Genomic DNA, 13,348 nt, shown 5'->3' on the forward strand with positions numbered 1-13,348 from the left:
GGGTTGACGGTTGGTCTCAATGATCTTAGAGGTCTTTTCCAACCTTAATGATTCTATGAGTGGGAGGATAACAATGGGGAGAAGTCAGAGAGGAAAAATTATACTTCTAGGAATAGTTCTGTTATGTGCAGAGATCAGTGTCTCGCTGCTGGCAGCGTTGCCTTTCCCTTCCTTCTGATTGTTTTTTTGTGCTTCATATTTAGCAACATACTTTGGCTGAACATTTAATTTCATTTTTTAAGCTAAAAGAAACATAAGGAAAAGGAGAAAAGATCCTTCTCACCTTTTCTCTCCCACACGGTCAGTGCATTCACAAACTTGTCTCGTGGTGTTCTTGTTTTGTCTTCCTCCAAATTTGCAGCAGCACTTTGGGCTTATCTGTCGATTGAAACTTACCCTAGTTGCTGTCACCAGGCATCAGGAGCACTGTCCTGCTTTATGCCACATAGCAAATTGAAATGAGCCAGACACGTTAGTTCAGCAACATTTCTGAAATTCACTATTTGCTTCTGAAAGAAGTATGGCTCAAAAAACCAAGTAAAACAAGCAAATGAGCAGCTATAGGTGCAGTAAACAAGTATACATGTATGTACACTTTTGAAGGCTTATTCTTCAACATTTATTATGAAAGTTAGTTTCATTTATTATGAAGAAAGAAAAAAATGTTTTCCATGAATATTTACCTTTCAGACAGGTCAGTGATCAGGTTCTCTTTTTGTAGAACTCTGCAGCTGCAAAATGAATTAATGAGGTCTTAAAATACCGATTAACGTAATCATCTGCTAGTATTTGATTATCACAAAACCAACACAACCTTTTCTTCCTGTGGTCTCACTTCCTATTTTCTTCTGTACCCCTGCACTTTTCTGCTTCAGCACTTACAGTGCACAAGTATGTCTCATTGTTAGTTCTGGAAATTTCCATTCAAAGGACAGGAAATTTCTGGTTAGGCGTTAGTGCGCATTACATGACAGTGAAATTGTCAAATCTTTAAAAAAAAACTCAGTGTAAAAAAAAAAAAAGAGAGAAAACTTCATGGATGAAGAACTGCAAGAAATGATGAATAAAATAGATAAAGATGAGGCTAGGGAACTGAATAAGCTGGATTTCTGGCAGATCTTGAAGAACCCAAGTCTTTATTGAGATGTGTTATTCTTTCTGCAAAGATTATATATGTGCAAATAACTTTTTTTTTTTTTATATATATATATATGTATGTGTGCGTGCTGGTGTGTATTTTATGCAGATATATGTGGTAGGTGCCTAGCAAACAGGCCATAGATGGACATTCAGGGAAGAGCAAAAGCATGACAAGGTTACATAATACTTCCCTTGCATATTCTCTCTCCTTCCAGCTTTTTTTTAGCTCAGGGAATTTTCTGAATCTGTTTGTCTATTGATAAACTGTCTGTTGACTAACTTTTGAGATCTCAGTAAGAGCTGTCTTCAAAGGGCTTGTCTGACCATGAACCTTCGCAAACTTTCTTGCATCCACAACATTCTCTGTCATGGAGTCCCTCAAATCTCTGACCTGTTGCAGGAGCAGCCATTAACTTCCGGGTTTTTCTAAACCTGCCTCCTACTAGCTTTGTTTGGCTTCCTTTGTATCAGGACATTATGAATAGTTAGTCACTATCCATGTTCTTTATGCCAATTACGGTTTTGTAAACTCTCTCATATTCTGCCAAATTGTCTTTTCCAAGCTGAAGAATCGTTAATGAATTTGTTACAGATTTCTGTATGTAACAATGGAAACAGTTCTGTAGCTTGGATCCTTCTTACCCCTCTCAGAACCACGTCCAGTGTTCTTGGCTTTTACAACATACACAAAGATCTCTCCCAGTACCTATTTTTCTGCATCACATTTGTCCAAGCTTTATAAAATCATTGTGTTCTGACTTTTTCAATGTAAGAAAGTGAGACTGGATATATGAGCTGTTTTACGTACATTTTGCCATTTGAACTTTGAACCCATAAACCAGTTTAGGACTCTGAATCAAGCTCTTCTGTAATGGAGTTGGCCTGTAGTTCTGCATATGTGGTGCTTAGTTTCATTCAGTGCTGAATTTCTGGTGTTCTGTGAGGGTACCAGAATGGTCTAAAATTGCAAAATAATGTGATAACCTTGGACTGACAAACTGATGGTAAAGCAGAGTTGTTAATTACCACCATCTACCACATCAAGAAAACTAAAAGCAGAGTTTAGTTCTTAATGCATCGTGTTTCTACTACATATTTTTGTAGCTTTTATACTTACATTTTTCACCCACCAAACTTAAAATTTCAGCCCTTCAGACTATGTATTCTTCTCAACATTGTCTTAGGGAAAGACTTACCAGACAGCTGTCATTTGATTGCTTTGATGAGAAAGGCCTATCTTTTAAAAGTAGGTGGAAATAATTGATGAACAGTAATAACAGTTCTGCAGTCAGTGATCAACAAAAAGTACTTTCCCCGAATGGCATGTGTATTTTAGCTGCTGAAAAATCATTTCAGAAAAGGTTTGTATGACTGTTATTCACCGTTACTCTTCCATTTTGCTTCTGAGGAGAAATAATTTGCTTTTTTTTCTGATGTGGTTGTCTTCCACGCTCGAAGTCTAGATTTGCAGTATGGATAGCAGACATGGGTGAATAGCGCAGTCTGATCCAAACTCTGCAGAGAATGTTGATTTTTTGCATTACTAGCCAGCAGCACATGATCTTTTCTCTTTGAATTAATTTTGGAGAAAGTAAAAATCTGGAGTTTACGGTCAAATGATTTAAGATAAAAGAATATTTATATATGCAGCCAAGCAAGCAAACTCAGGAAGTGGATTAGCAGTTGAAGAAGGGATGTTGATATTTTGTTTGCGAATCATATTTCTTGATTTATTTACTTGTAGCCTTTCTATTTATAAATACCATATTTATGCTCTCTCATTTTCTAATTTAATGTTTTTAATGTTTAGAATTTAATTATGTGCCCTGATCATTTTTGTGAAGTGGCTTATTGCAATATATACTTTTATGATCCAAAATAACACTTTTCTACAAAGAATATGGAAATTCAGAACTACTTAAATGCAAAAGGAGACAAATGTTAGTGGGATTTGTGTAAGGTATAAGGTGCTGACAGTATTTTTATAGTACTCTATAGATGATTATGAAGGCAGTAGCTTTTCACTCAAAGTGCATAAGGGAATAAAGGAGTGATTGTTTTGTAGGTTGTACTTTCTGAGTTTTTGGTTGGGCTTTTTTGTTTGTTTGTTTCCTTCAGAAAGAAAGACTTTTGGAAAAATTAAGAACAATTGTTTCATGTACAGGGAACAAAGGGAAGATGCTGCTTTCAGTTGCAATTGTTCTTTAGAAATTTCATTTGATTAAAAGAAAGAGGGTAGCCCTTTGGGGGATGAAAGATTTTTCCCAGCTTGTGTGTGTTGTTTTTCATGTTTTTACTCTTGTGGTTTGAAAACTAGTTCATAACATTTTTACATATTGATCCCTCTACTTATGTCTATCTATCTATAAGGTTTCCTTTGTGAGGAAAAATCATTTCTATAGACTCTATAGCGCAGTCTACAGTAGTTACCTTATCTTGTGGAGGTGGAAACCCAGCGACACCATTTAAAAGTCCATTATTTTTCTAAATATTATGGATGGAAGAACTGATGCTGTTTGGGATACTAAATGTTTTATCTGTGGTTTTAGACTCTGAATCAGAAAAGAAGTCAGTCATATGGTTAAGTAATGTTCCCAATTAAGGTTATGGATAGTTAATTTAATGTTTTATTTGCATTTGCAGAGATGCTTAAAACATGCTGATTTTATCACTGCTTTTGCTTTGTCTTCCTAAATTGTATTGATTGGTTATATATTAATTTTAAATAGAACTTGTATGTCTGCTCAGTTAATTTGAATTTATTAGTAAAATTTATTACATGTTTTTGTAACTTTAAGGGTTTAAGTAAAAACCCTTCCTCTGCCCCCCAAAAGTACTACTGTAAATACAGCATGGAAGCCTGTTCTTTTCCTCCTATCTTAGTATAATCCTTTTTTTTTTAATCCTGTATTCCCTGTTTTGTACTCATCAAGTGCTGGTATTTTTGTAGAGGACAGCACATGGATATAGTAGGAAGATTCACTTTGTTATTAACAAGATGATTTGGGGAATACTTTGGGCTAAATTCAAGGTCCATTGTATGTATCAAAGAGTGTTTCCAGAAGAATTTAACCAACGAACTTCACAGATACTTCTCAGAATCCCACTAGATTTTTGTTGGCATCACATATGAACAGGAAACGTGAAAATGTTACGTTTCTTTTGGTCCATTTTACATTCAGCTTTGAAAATGAGCTAATAAAGATAATAAGATGGCAACAAGGCCAGTTCAGATCAAAGATTTATCTAGTCCAGTGTTCTAACTCCAAAAATAGCCAAGACATCATGTGTAAGGAAGAATACAAAATCAGGCATGTTTCACAGCCACCAGAAACAAGTGGCTCATGGACTTGGGCCAAAAGTCGTATGTCTCCGTTCAATAACGATTCATGGATTTTTCTTCCATAATTGCTTTTGAGCCTATATAAAATCTTCAACAGTCCTACAGCCAATAATGCAGTTCCTCAGGAACCATTAGAAAGATTGTAAAGACTAAATATTTTTAATGTCAAATATTTTATTTGAGAGCAGCTAAATCTTCTGTAACAGGTTTGTAAAATTGTCATTGAAATCGTTAAAATAAGTAAGTGCAATTTCAAGTAATCCTGGTTTTGTTCTTTCTAGCTGCTTGGTTCTCATATTTTTCTTGAGTTAAGAGTGCATTCATGTCATCAATTTGTGTGATATGAGCCAATAAAATCTGAGGCAAGTGCATTAGTGTTCTTATTGTAGGCAGATCATGTCAGTAGTACCTGTGCTTCACTGCTTTCTCTTCCCATTCAGAACACTAAAGCCGAACTCATAGGCTCTGTTTGCACTGAAAGCCGGGCAGGCAGGATTAAGGTGTGCCTCTAGTGACAGACCACTGCTGCATTCTGGAATCAAGACCAGGCTACTCCATTTATATTTCTCCTGCACATTTGCAAAGAAAAAGTTCTTCAATGGACTTCCTCTTAACAAAGTATATGAGCTTCTCAACAGTTTCTAGTTATGCTACTTTACTTTACAAATAATGGCAGGAGCATCTCTTTCAGAGTAATTCAGATTTTAAGTAAAAGGAAAAATAAAAAATGGAGCAAGCTTTTAGTTTTTTAAATAATTTGTGTTAATTAACAATAGCAGCAACCACATCAAACAAGAAAGCACATTTGTCTCCATTTGTTGGCTGTTTTATATAATACTTAGCCCAGGACATTGTCTGACTGGTGCAGTCTTGGCATAGCTACCAGTACAGGGCGATTTAATAATGAGGCAGGCAATCTACTTCATCACAAACAGCAAGCTAAAGCTAGAAGCCAGTTATTATGTGATATTAAATACCCTGTGTATTCAAATGTATACCAACAATTAATTTAGCAAGGAAGTTTTAAGAAGCGATAGTGTTCATTCACCTAGGCCTGATACCTTATTGCTCCTCCAAGATTTGAAAAGACAGGATTTTCACCAGTCTACCTGCCCTTTGAATGAACTTCAGTAAAATTGTTGGCCAGCTTTCACACAGGGCTGTGGAGGAACAATGTACAGAATTTACATGACAAAAACAGTGAGTGAAAGTAGAATTCTTAAAAACTCTCTTGCTGCCAAGAAGTACAGAAACTTGTTGCCTGATTTTAGAGCTATTACTAAGACTATGTGCAAATATTGAGGGAGAGTCTCTCTGATCTGTGCTGCATACTGGCTGTAAATACAGTCTACAGCTAATTGCTTTTGGAATGCTAGTAGTCTTTAAAACTCAAAAAACATATGGCATTGAAAATTAAAGTAATTCTTGTTTGCAAACTAGGATGGTGCACTTTTTTTTTTTTTTTTTTTTTTTAATGCAACACTAAAGCCATTACTCTTCTCTGGGCCTTTTCCAAAATGCCTCTAAAATTTTAGGTAAGTAGAATATTTGTAGATATCTCATGGGACTCAGATACTAGGTATTTAGATAAAGATGTGTATTCAGTTGGCAAGAGTGCATCTTACTAAGGTGAGATTCACCCTTTTCTTCACAGAGAAGATAAACAATAACTAATTATTTTGCACCTCTGACAAAAACAGAGCGAAAATTTGATATATCAAAATGAGTTTTTTAGTATTTTTAGGCAAAGTATTGTTTAGGCATGCTGAGATGACAGCTATCTGATGGTGACTGGTTTTTGTCCAATTAGAAAGTAATAGGACTTTGGTATTGATTTATTTATACCTACACTATGGATAAAAAAGCTGCAGTTTTCTTCCAATCTAGTAGAAAACAAAACTAATAATGTAATGAAAGATCAAATATTACAGAAATCATGTAAGAATGAGTGAACTTCTCTTTCTGGATTTTGTGGTACAGGAGGTAAAAACCAGCTCTGATTGAACGCTACCACTTGAAATGTGTAAAAACTGAAAATATTTTATTGTTGCTATTACAGGATAAGAAGGCTTATCTGGACATCATCCACACCTATATGGAAGTCCACGGAACTGTTCATGGGACAAGCACTATTTATATTCCTGGCTACGTGAAAAACCATGGTATACTCAGTGGGCGGGATTTGCAGTTTCTGCTGAGAGAAACCAAAGTAAGTTTGTCAAGAGGGAGTAGTGGCAAAATTAGCTACAGATACACAGTATCTGAAGTGCATGTATTTCACCTCCTACGTATGAGCTCCTAATTTAAATGCATTGGAAAAATAAATGGCCAAATGTAAAGGAGCTTAAGTTGTCTTCTGTGTGCTAAGAATACCTTTTTCATCATGTCCATGTTTTGTGGATTGACAGCTAATATTAGAAAATTGGGACGACAACCTACAGTCACAGACACATTTAACAACCGGCTTCAGAAACATGGATAAACGCATCTTTCATTTTCTTAAATGTGATATTCAGCTCAGGGAGATTATCAGCTGAGAACGTGCTTTGTTTTACATCCCTGATGTGAAAGTTAGGTAATATCTGAAAGCTGTACGGTAGGCATGCTTGCTCTGCCCTACCAATGACTTTAACCTAGAGTTGACCCTACTCTCTGGGGGAGAAAAGAAGAAAGGCAAGCACTTCATTTGCCATTCAGTTCCTTCCTCTGCTTCAGTTGTGCAGAGAGAGTGAGCAAAAGAGTGTGCTTTTTGTGCTGTGCTTTGCCTGTGGCCCCACAGTAAAGGGAACTCAAGATAAGGGACAGTATATACATTCAAATAAACAAACTTTTGTCCCCATAGTTAGAATGCTTTGTGGGGTTTTCTGTGCCATTCCCATAATCTTTGTGGCACTTTACAACATTAAAACACTTTAGTAGATTACATTTAAATAGGATGTTTAACTTCCAGTTGGTGAAAGCAGTGGTTTGTGTGTTTAAAATTAGCAAAATGTGTGGAACTGCATCCCTTACTCCCCATTGTTGATAGTTTCTTGCTGTGCACTTCTACAGAAGAATCTATTAAAAAAAGAAAAGAAAAAAGCAAGCACCTCCCAGTCTTCCCACACGACTGCAGAGATCTCCTTTTTGAACTATTTGGGAAAATGATGGTAATTTGACATCTCTGTGTGACAGCTGTCGGCAAATTATGACTTTTTAAAGGCAACCACTGTGTGTATGTACTTGATGCATACAGATACACATAATGTTGCAGATTAAAGTCAACATTTACTTTCGTCACAGATAATACTGAGATTACACAGCTTTTGCCTGTGTGGAGTATGAAATTACTGTGTTAATCATAGTACTAACGTGGGAAGAATATTGGCATTGGAATAACCCCAAGCACAAACAGTGACTTCTTTCTGGGAAAAAAAAAAAAAGTGTTCTATTCACTGGAATAGTAAAATAAGCTAATGGACTTCCTATAGAATTACTGAAGTCCTTATAATTTATGAAGTACAGTTCATAATAATAGTTATGTTTGAGTACGTCTTCCTCTTAATTCTTTATCAGCCATCTTTACATGTATTACACTAAAAAGCTTGATTTTCAATATCAAGTAGATAGCTCATCTGGTTGTTGTTGGTTATATTTGCTGTGCTCTAAGATGCAATGTAAGGACACATTAAATTTAGGACAAAGTCAAGTTGATACATATATATTATGCAGCTCAGCAAAATGCAGTTATATGAGTTTTGTGACAGAGGATGTAGCCAGACTAGTTTCACTCAGTTTTTGACTAATAATTGCAATATCAGATGAAGATACTATCTTGTGATTGTAAAGTACTCCTGAGATCAGCAAGTTGCTTATTTTTCATAAATTGTATTTTTGTGAAAAGCGTGGATCTACGCTGTACTGTTTTCAGAGTCCTACAAGCATTTTAGATTTTAATTATTTTCTGTACTGTTGTTGTGCATTGTTGGGTTCCTGACATTGGGGAAAATCCTTTGAGAATTTGCTGCATTTCTTAGTAGATGGCACTGAGAAACACATCAACGTGTTTCAGAACCCTGTATCAGGAAGCCAGTGTTTTTATCACATTATCTTTTTGATACAATCTTTCTTAATAAACTTTTTTTAAGTCTGCAAACAGTGTTTTTGTATGGCTTTTCTGAACTTTTGTTAGCAGATTTGCAAATGAGAAAAGCTGTTTTCCTTGTAAGGAAATTATTTCTTTCTGATGCAGCCAGGCTAACAAAACTTTGACCTAATGATAAGCAGCTAAGTATCAAGAGAAGCAGATGGACTTTTATTATTGTCAGGCAAATGGGAGTGCAATGTATTTCTGATGTTGCAACAAAATGAAATGAAATGTGGCTTACTACATCATGATTTCGGTTATTATTCCTGTCTAATACTTACTTGTTCCAATATAGTTTAACAGAAAAAGTAAAACAGCAGCATCCTGAGATTGAAAGTGGAAACTGAGATTTACCATCTAATTTGTTTGGACTTTTTCAGTTGGAGGTGGATTTTTGGATTGTTTTTTGTGTTGAGGTTTTTTTGCTAGTTGATGTTTAGTATCTCATAGGTACACTGACTGTTCTGCCTTAGTATATGGTTGCCTCTCAGTGTTGATCAACAGACATACTTGCTCTAAGTCTTCTTGTTGCCTGTACATTCACGGTTTCAGATTTTGATATCTTTCAAGAGACAATACTTTAACATAGCTTAGCATAAAACACCACTCACCTGTCTCTGCTGGCCATCTGCTGCATGTGTGGGTCAATTGTGTTTATATCAAATGGATCGTGGATTGAATTGCTAAAATAAGTGCAGGTTTTCCACAAAAATCAAGCTGACTTGAATGGGAACTTTGTGCCCTGAGGAGCCTCCTGTAAGCGTGCACATGCATCCAGTTATGTTCAAGGACACTTTTTAATCATAATCACTTTAATCGCTAGGCAACGTGACCAGAGCCCCATAATGAATTTAGCTATGGGGTTTTGTCACTAGACAACCAGTGTGGTGAAAGTATGTGAATAATCAGAGCTGTAACTCAGGCATAGTAACATCTGTGGGTACAATGCTCACTTGAACCATCTAGGCCTGCTGTTTGCTGGCTCCAAGCAACAAACTTTGCCTTTAAGCTTCCAGAAATTTTCAGATTTTTCTTTTTCTGAACATATGTTTTCAGACCCAAGGGCAAGGATTGTCTTTCATTGCTTGTGATTTCAACATTGTGTTAACAAGTTTTTGTTAGGTCAGCTGACAAATGATCTAGTGTTCAGAAAGTCAGAGCTAAATAATAATTTAACATAGCACACAGTTCAGTGTACTCAGAAGTGTCAGTTTATGTTGCACTGCTTCATTTTGCCCTTAGACGGCAGAATACTGATAGGTGACGGCTCAGTCATGATTCTTGATCAGAGCTTTGCATTCCCAAAATATATTTGGTCTCTCTGCACTAGCTGGTATAGGACACAGTCATTCTCAAAAGCATGCAGCTGCCATTTCATTGTGGTGTGTATTATAAAGCAATGCATTTCAGAATAAGTGTGTTTTCCAAGCAGGAGTGGGCTGTTTGAGATTCATCATGGCTAGTTCAGCTGTGTAGTGCATGACAAAAACGAGACATGTCAACGGTTCCTAATGAGAAGATGTAAAGCCATTCATCACATCAGAGGAAAATAGGGTAGGCGAGCTGGCAGCCTTCCTGCCAACTTACGTGGCTTCTTGCCAAGTGGGCAGCTGGAGGAGTTGGACCAGACTCTTGGAAGAACCAGTACTGAATTTTTGAGAAATATTCCTCCTTTCAAGGAAGTTTCAGATGCAACTTTTTACTTCGAGTCACTGTGAATTTTTGAGGGAATCCAAATTCTTCTACTAAGTGGAATTTACAATTTCTGAATGGTGATTAATAAAAGTAGGAGCAACACCCTGTTTAGACAGTTTGGGGAAAAATCCCGTTGCAATGTTGGATAAGCAGAAATAGCAAAACAAACTTTCTTTTTTTCCATATTGCCTTTTATGAAGTAATATATTTTTTACTTCCACACGCTTCCCAAAACCAGCTGAAAAGACATTTAACTAGTGATTCTATTCTAAAATTATTTCAATCACAAAACGATTGACTTTTCCAGAAAGTATTTTATATTCATGAGAAAAATGTGTCAAGATAGTTAACAACAGCCTTTGCTACACTTCTCTTTCTGTAGTTCAGAAGAGAATATATAAGTTCAGTAAGGAGACATACAAAAGTGGTGATAAACCTACCAACCCAACAGAATAAATTAGATAAAGTGCAGTAATGTTAGAAAGGGGAGAGGAGACAATAAACACTTGTGTTCATGGAACTATAGCATTTAGTCTCTGGAATATGAAATTTTTTTCTTAAATATTCAGCTAGTCAGAATTACAGTCAGCGAAGTAAAACATTCACTCCTTATTCTATACTTTTGGCTATACTTTAGAAAGACTGTTTGTTCAAGTACTCATTTTAATAATAGTCCAGTCTGGTGCTGTAAACTCCACAAATAAATTGCCTAGTGTCAACTGAAAATCAGTGGTTTCCAAAAAATAAAACAAAACCACACTTTTTTCACGGGAGTGGTTGTGAGCACTCCTTATCCGAGAGAAGTTTCCACTTAGCTACTACACCATGAAAGGACTGCTTACATTGTAGTCAGGAAAGAATGGTGACTTGGCTGGTCTGATGCTAGGTGGCCAACTCTAAAGCCTGAAATTCCAAACCAGGGGTTCAGTTCACTGCAAAGGTAGAAAAGGTTCCTGAGGAGCCTTTCTTATGAAAACGAAAGTATTCCTGCTTGGGGGTTTCAGCACCTGCTTTACTCAAGTTGGGCAAGTGAGATGGCAGATATGAATCCCCTTTTGTGATTCGTGCAGACCGACAGGCACAGACACACCTGGGTAGCAGACCTTGCAAACAAGGAAGTGGTTTTTAAAAAAACCCACACCACTGTTATCATCATCATTTTACATCTGTATTTACTTGCTGTTATCTCCTTTAGATGTACTTTTATGTAAACTTTGGTAAACTTTTAGATGTAAACTCCTCCTGACTCCATCTTGTCATATGGGGCATTAGCATACAGAGCCTACTGTGGCATGTGCCACACTCAAAGTGGTGTATGAAAATCATACAATCACTAAGGTTGGAAAAGACCTCTAAGATCATCGAGTCCAACCGTCAACCCAACACCACCATGCCCACTAAACCATGTCCCTAAGCGCCTCATCTACACGTCTTTTAAATACCTCCAGGGATGGTGACTCAACCACTTCCCTGGGCAGCCTGTTCCAATGTTTAACCACTCTTTCAGTAAAGACATTTTTCCTCATGTCCAATCTAAACCTCCCCTGGCACAACTTGAGGCCATTTCCTCTCGTCCTATCACTAGTTACTTGGGAGAAGAGACCGACACCCACCTTGCTACAACCTCCTTTCAGGTAGTTGTAGAGAGCGATGAGGTCTCCCCTCAGCCTCCTTTTCTCCAGGCTAAACAACCCCCGTTCCCTCAGCCGCTCCTCATAACACTTGTTCTCCAGACCCCTCACCAGCCTCGTTGCCCTTCTCTGGACACGCTCCAGCACCTCGACGTCCTTCTTGTAGTGAGGGGCCCAAAACTGAACACAGTATTCGAGGTGCGGCCTCACCAGTGCCGAGTACAGGGGCACGATCACTTCCCTACTCCTGCTGGCCACACTATTTCTGATACAGGCCAGGATGCCATTGGCCTTCTTGGCCGCCTGGGCACACTGCCGGCTCATGTTCAGCCGGCTGTCAACCAGTACCCCCAGGTCCTTTTCAGCCAGGCAGCTTTCCAGCCACTCTTCCCCAAGCCTGTAGCACTGCATGGGGTTGTTGTGGCCGAAGTGCAGGACCCGGCACTTGACCTTGTTGAATCTCATCCAGTTGGCCTCGGCCCATCGATCCAGCCTGTCCAGGTCCCTCTGCAGAGCCTTCCTACCCTCGAGCAGATCAACACTCCCGCCCAACTTGGTGTCGTCTGCAAACTTACTGAGGGAGCACTCAATCCCCTCATCCAGATCATCAATAAAGGTATTGAACAAGACCAGCCCCAGTACTGAGCCCTGGGGAACACCGCTCGTGACCGGCCGCCAACTGGATTGAACTCCATTCACCACAACTCTCTGGGCCCGGCCGTCCAGCCAGTTTTTGACCCAGCGCAGAGTACACCTGTCTAAGCCGTGAGCCGCCAGCTTCTCCAGGAGAATGCTGTGGGAGACGGTGTCAAAGGCCTTACTGAAGTCCAGGTAGACCACATCCACAGCCTTTCCCTCATCCACTAGGCGGGTCACCTGGTCATAGAAGGAGATCAGGTTGGTCAAGCAAGACCTGCCTTTCATGAACCTGTGCAGGCTGGGCCTGATCCCCTGGTTGTCCCGCACATGTCTTGTAAGCACCCTCAAGGTGAACTGCTCCATAATCTTCCCCGGCACCGAGGTCAGGCTGACAGGCCTGTAGTTCCCCGGATCCTCCTTCTGGCCCTTCTTGTAGATGGGCGTCACATTGTCAAGCCTCCAGTCGTCCGGGACCTCCCCCGTTAACCAGGACTGCCGATAAATGATGGAGAGTGGCTTGGCGAGCTCCTCTGCCAGCTCCCTCAGCACTCTCGGGTGGATCCCATCTGGCCCCATAGACTTGTGAGCATCCAGGTGGCATAGTAGGTCGTTAACTGCTTCCTCTTGGATTATGGGGGGGTTCATCCTGCCCGCCGTCCCTGTCTTGCAGCTCAGGGGGCTGAGTACCCTGAGGATAACTGGTCTGACTGTTAAAGACTGAGGCAAAGAAGGCATTGAGTACCTCAGCCTTTTCCTCATCCTCAGTGACAATGT

At 38.8% G+C, this 13,348-nt stretch overlaps 1 protein-coding gene across 2 annotated transcripts in view; it reads left to right on the forward strand.

The window, feature by feature from the left end:
- Window positions 1-13,348, forward strand: part of MGAT5 (alpha-1,6-mannosylglycoprotein 6-beta-N-acetylglucosaminyltransferase) — a 144,335-nt gene that overhangs the window by 105,054 nt on the left and 25,933 nt on the right. For both annotated transcript variants that reach the window (XM_076343067.1, XM_076343068.1), the window contains exon 12: window positions 6,543-6,692. In XM_076343067.1, coding sequence (XP_076199182.1) covers window positions 6,543-6,692 — 150 coding nt within the window. The remainder of the gene's footprint in view (window positions 1-6,542; window positions 6,693-13,348) is intronic.

Source organism: Aptenodytes patagonicus, chromosome 6 (assembly GCF_965638725.1).
Source record: "Aptenodytes patagonicus chromosome 6, bAptPat1.pri.cur, whole genome shotgun sequence".
Lineage (NCBI taxonomy): Eukaryota > Metazoa > Chordata > Aves > Sphenisciformes > Spheniscidae > Aptenodytes > Aptenodytes patagonicus.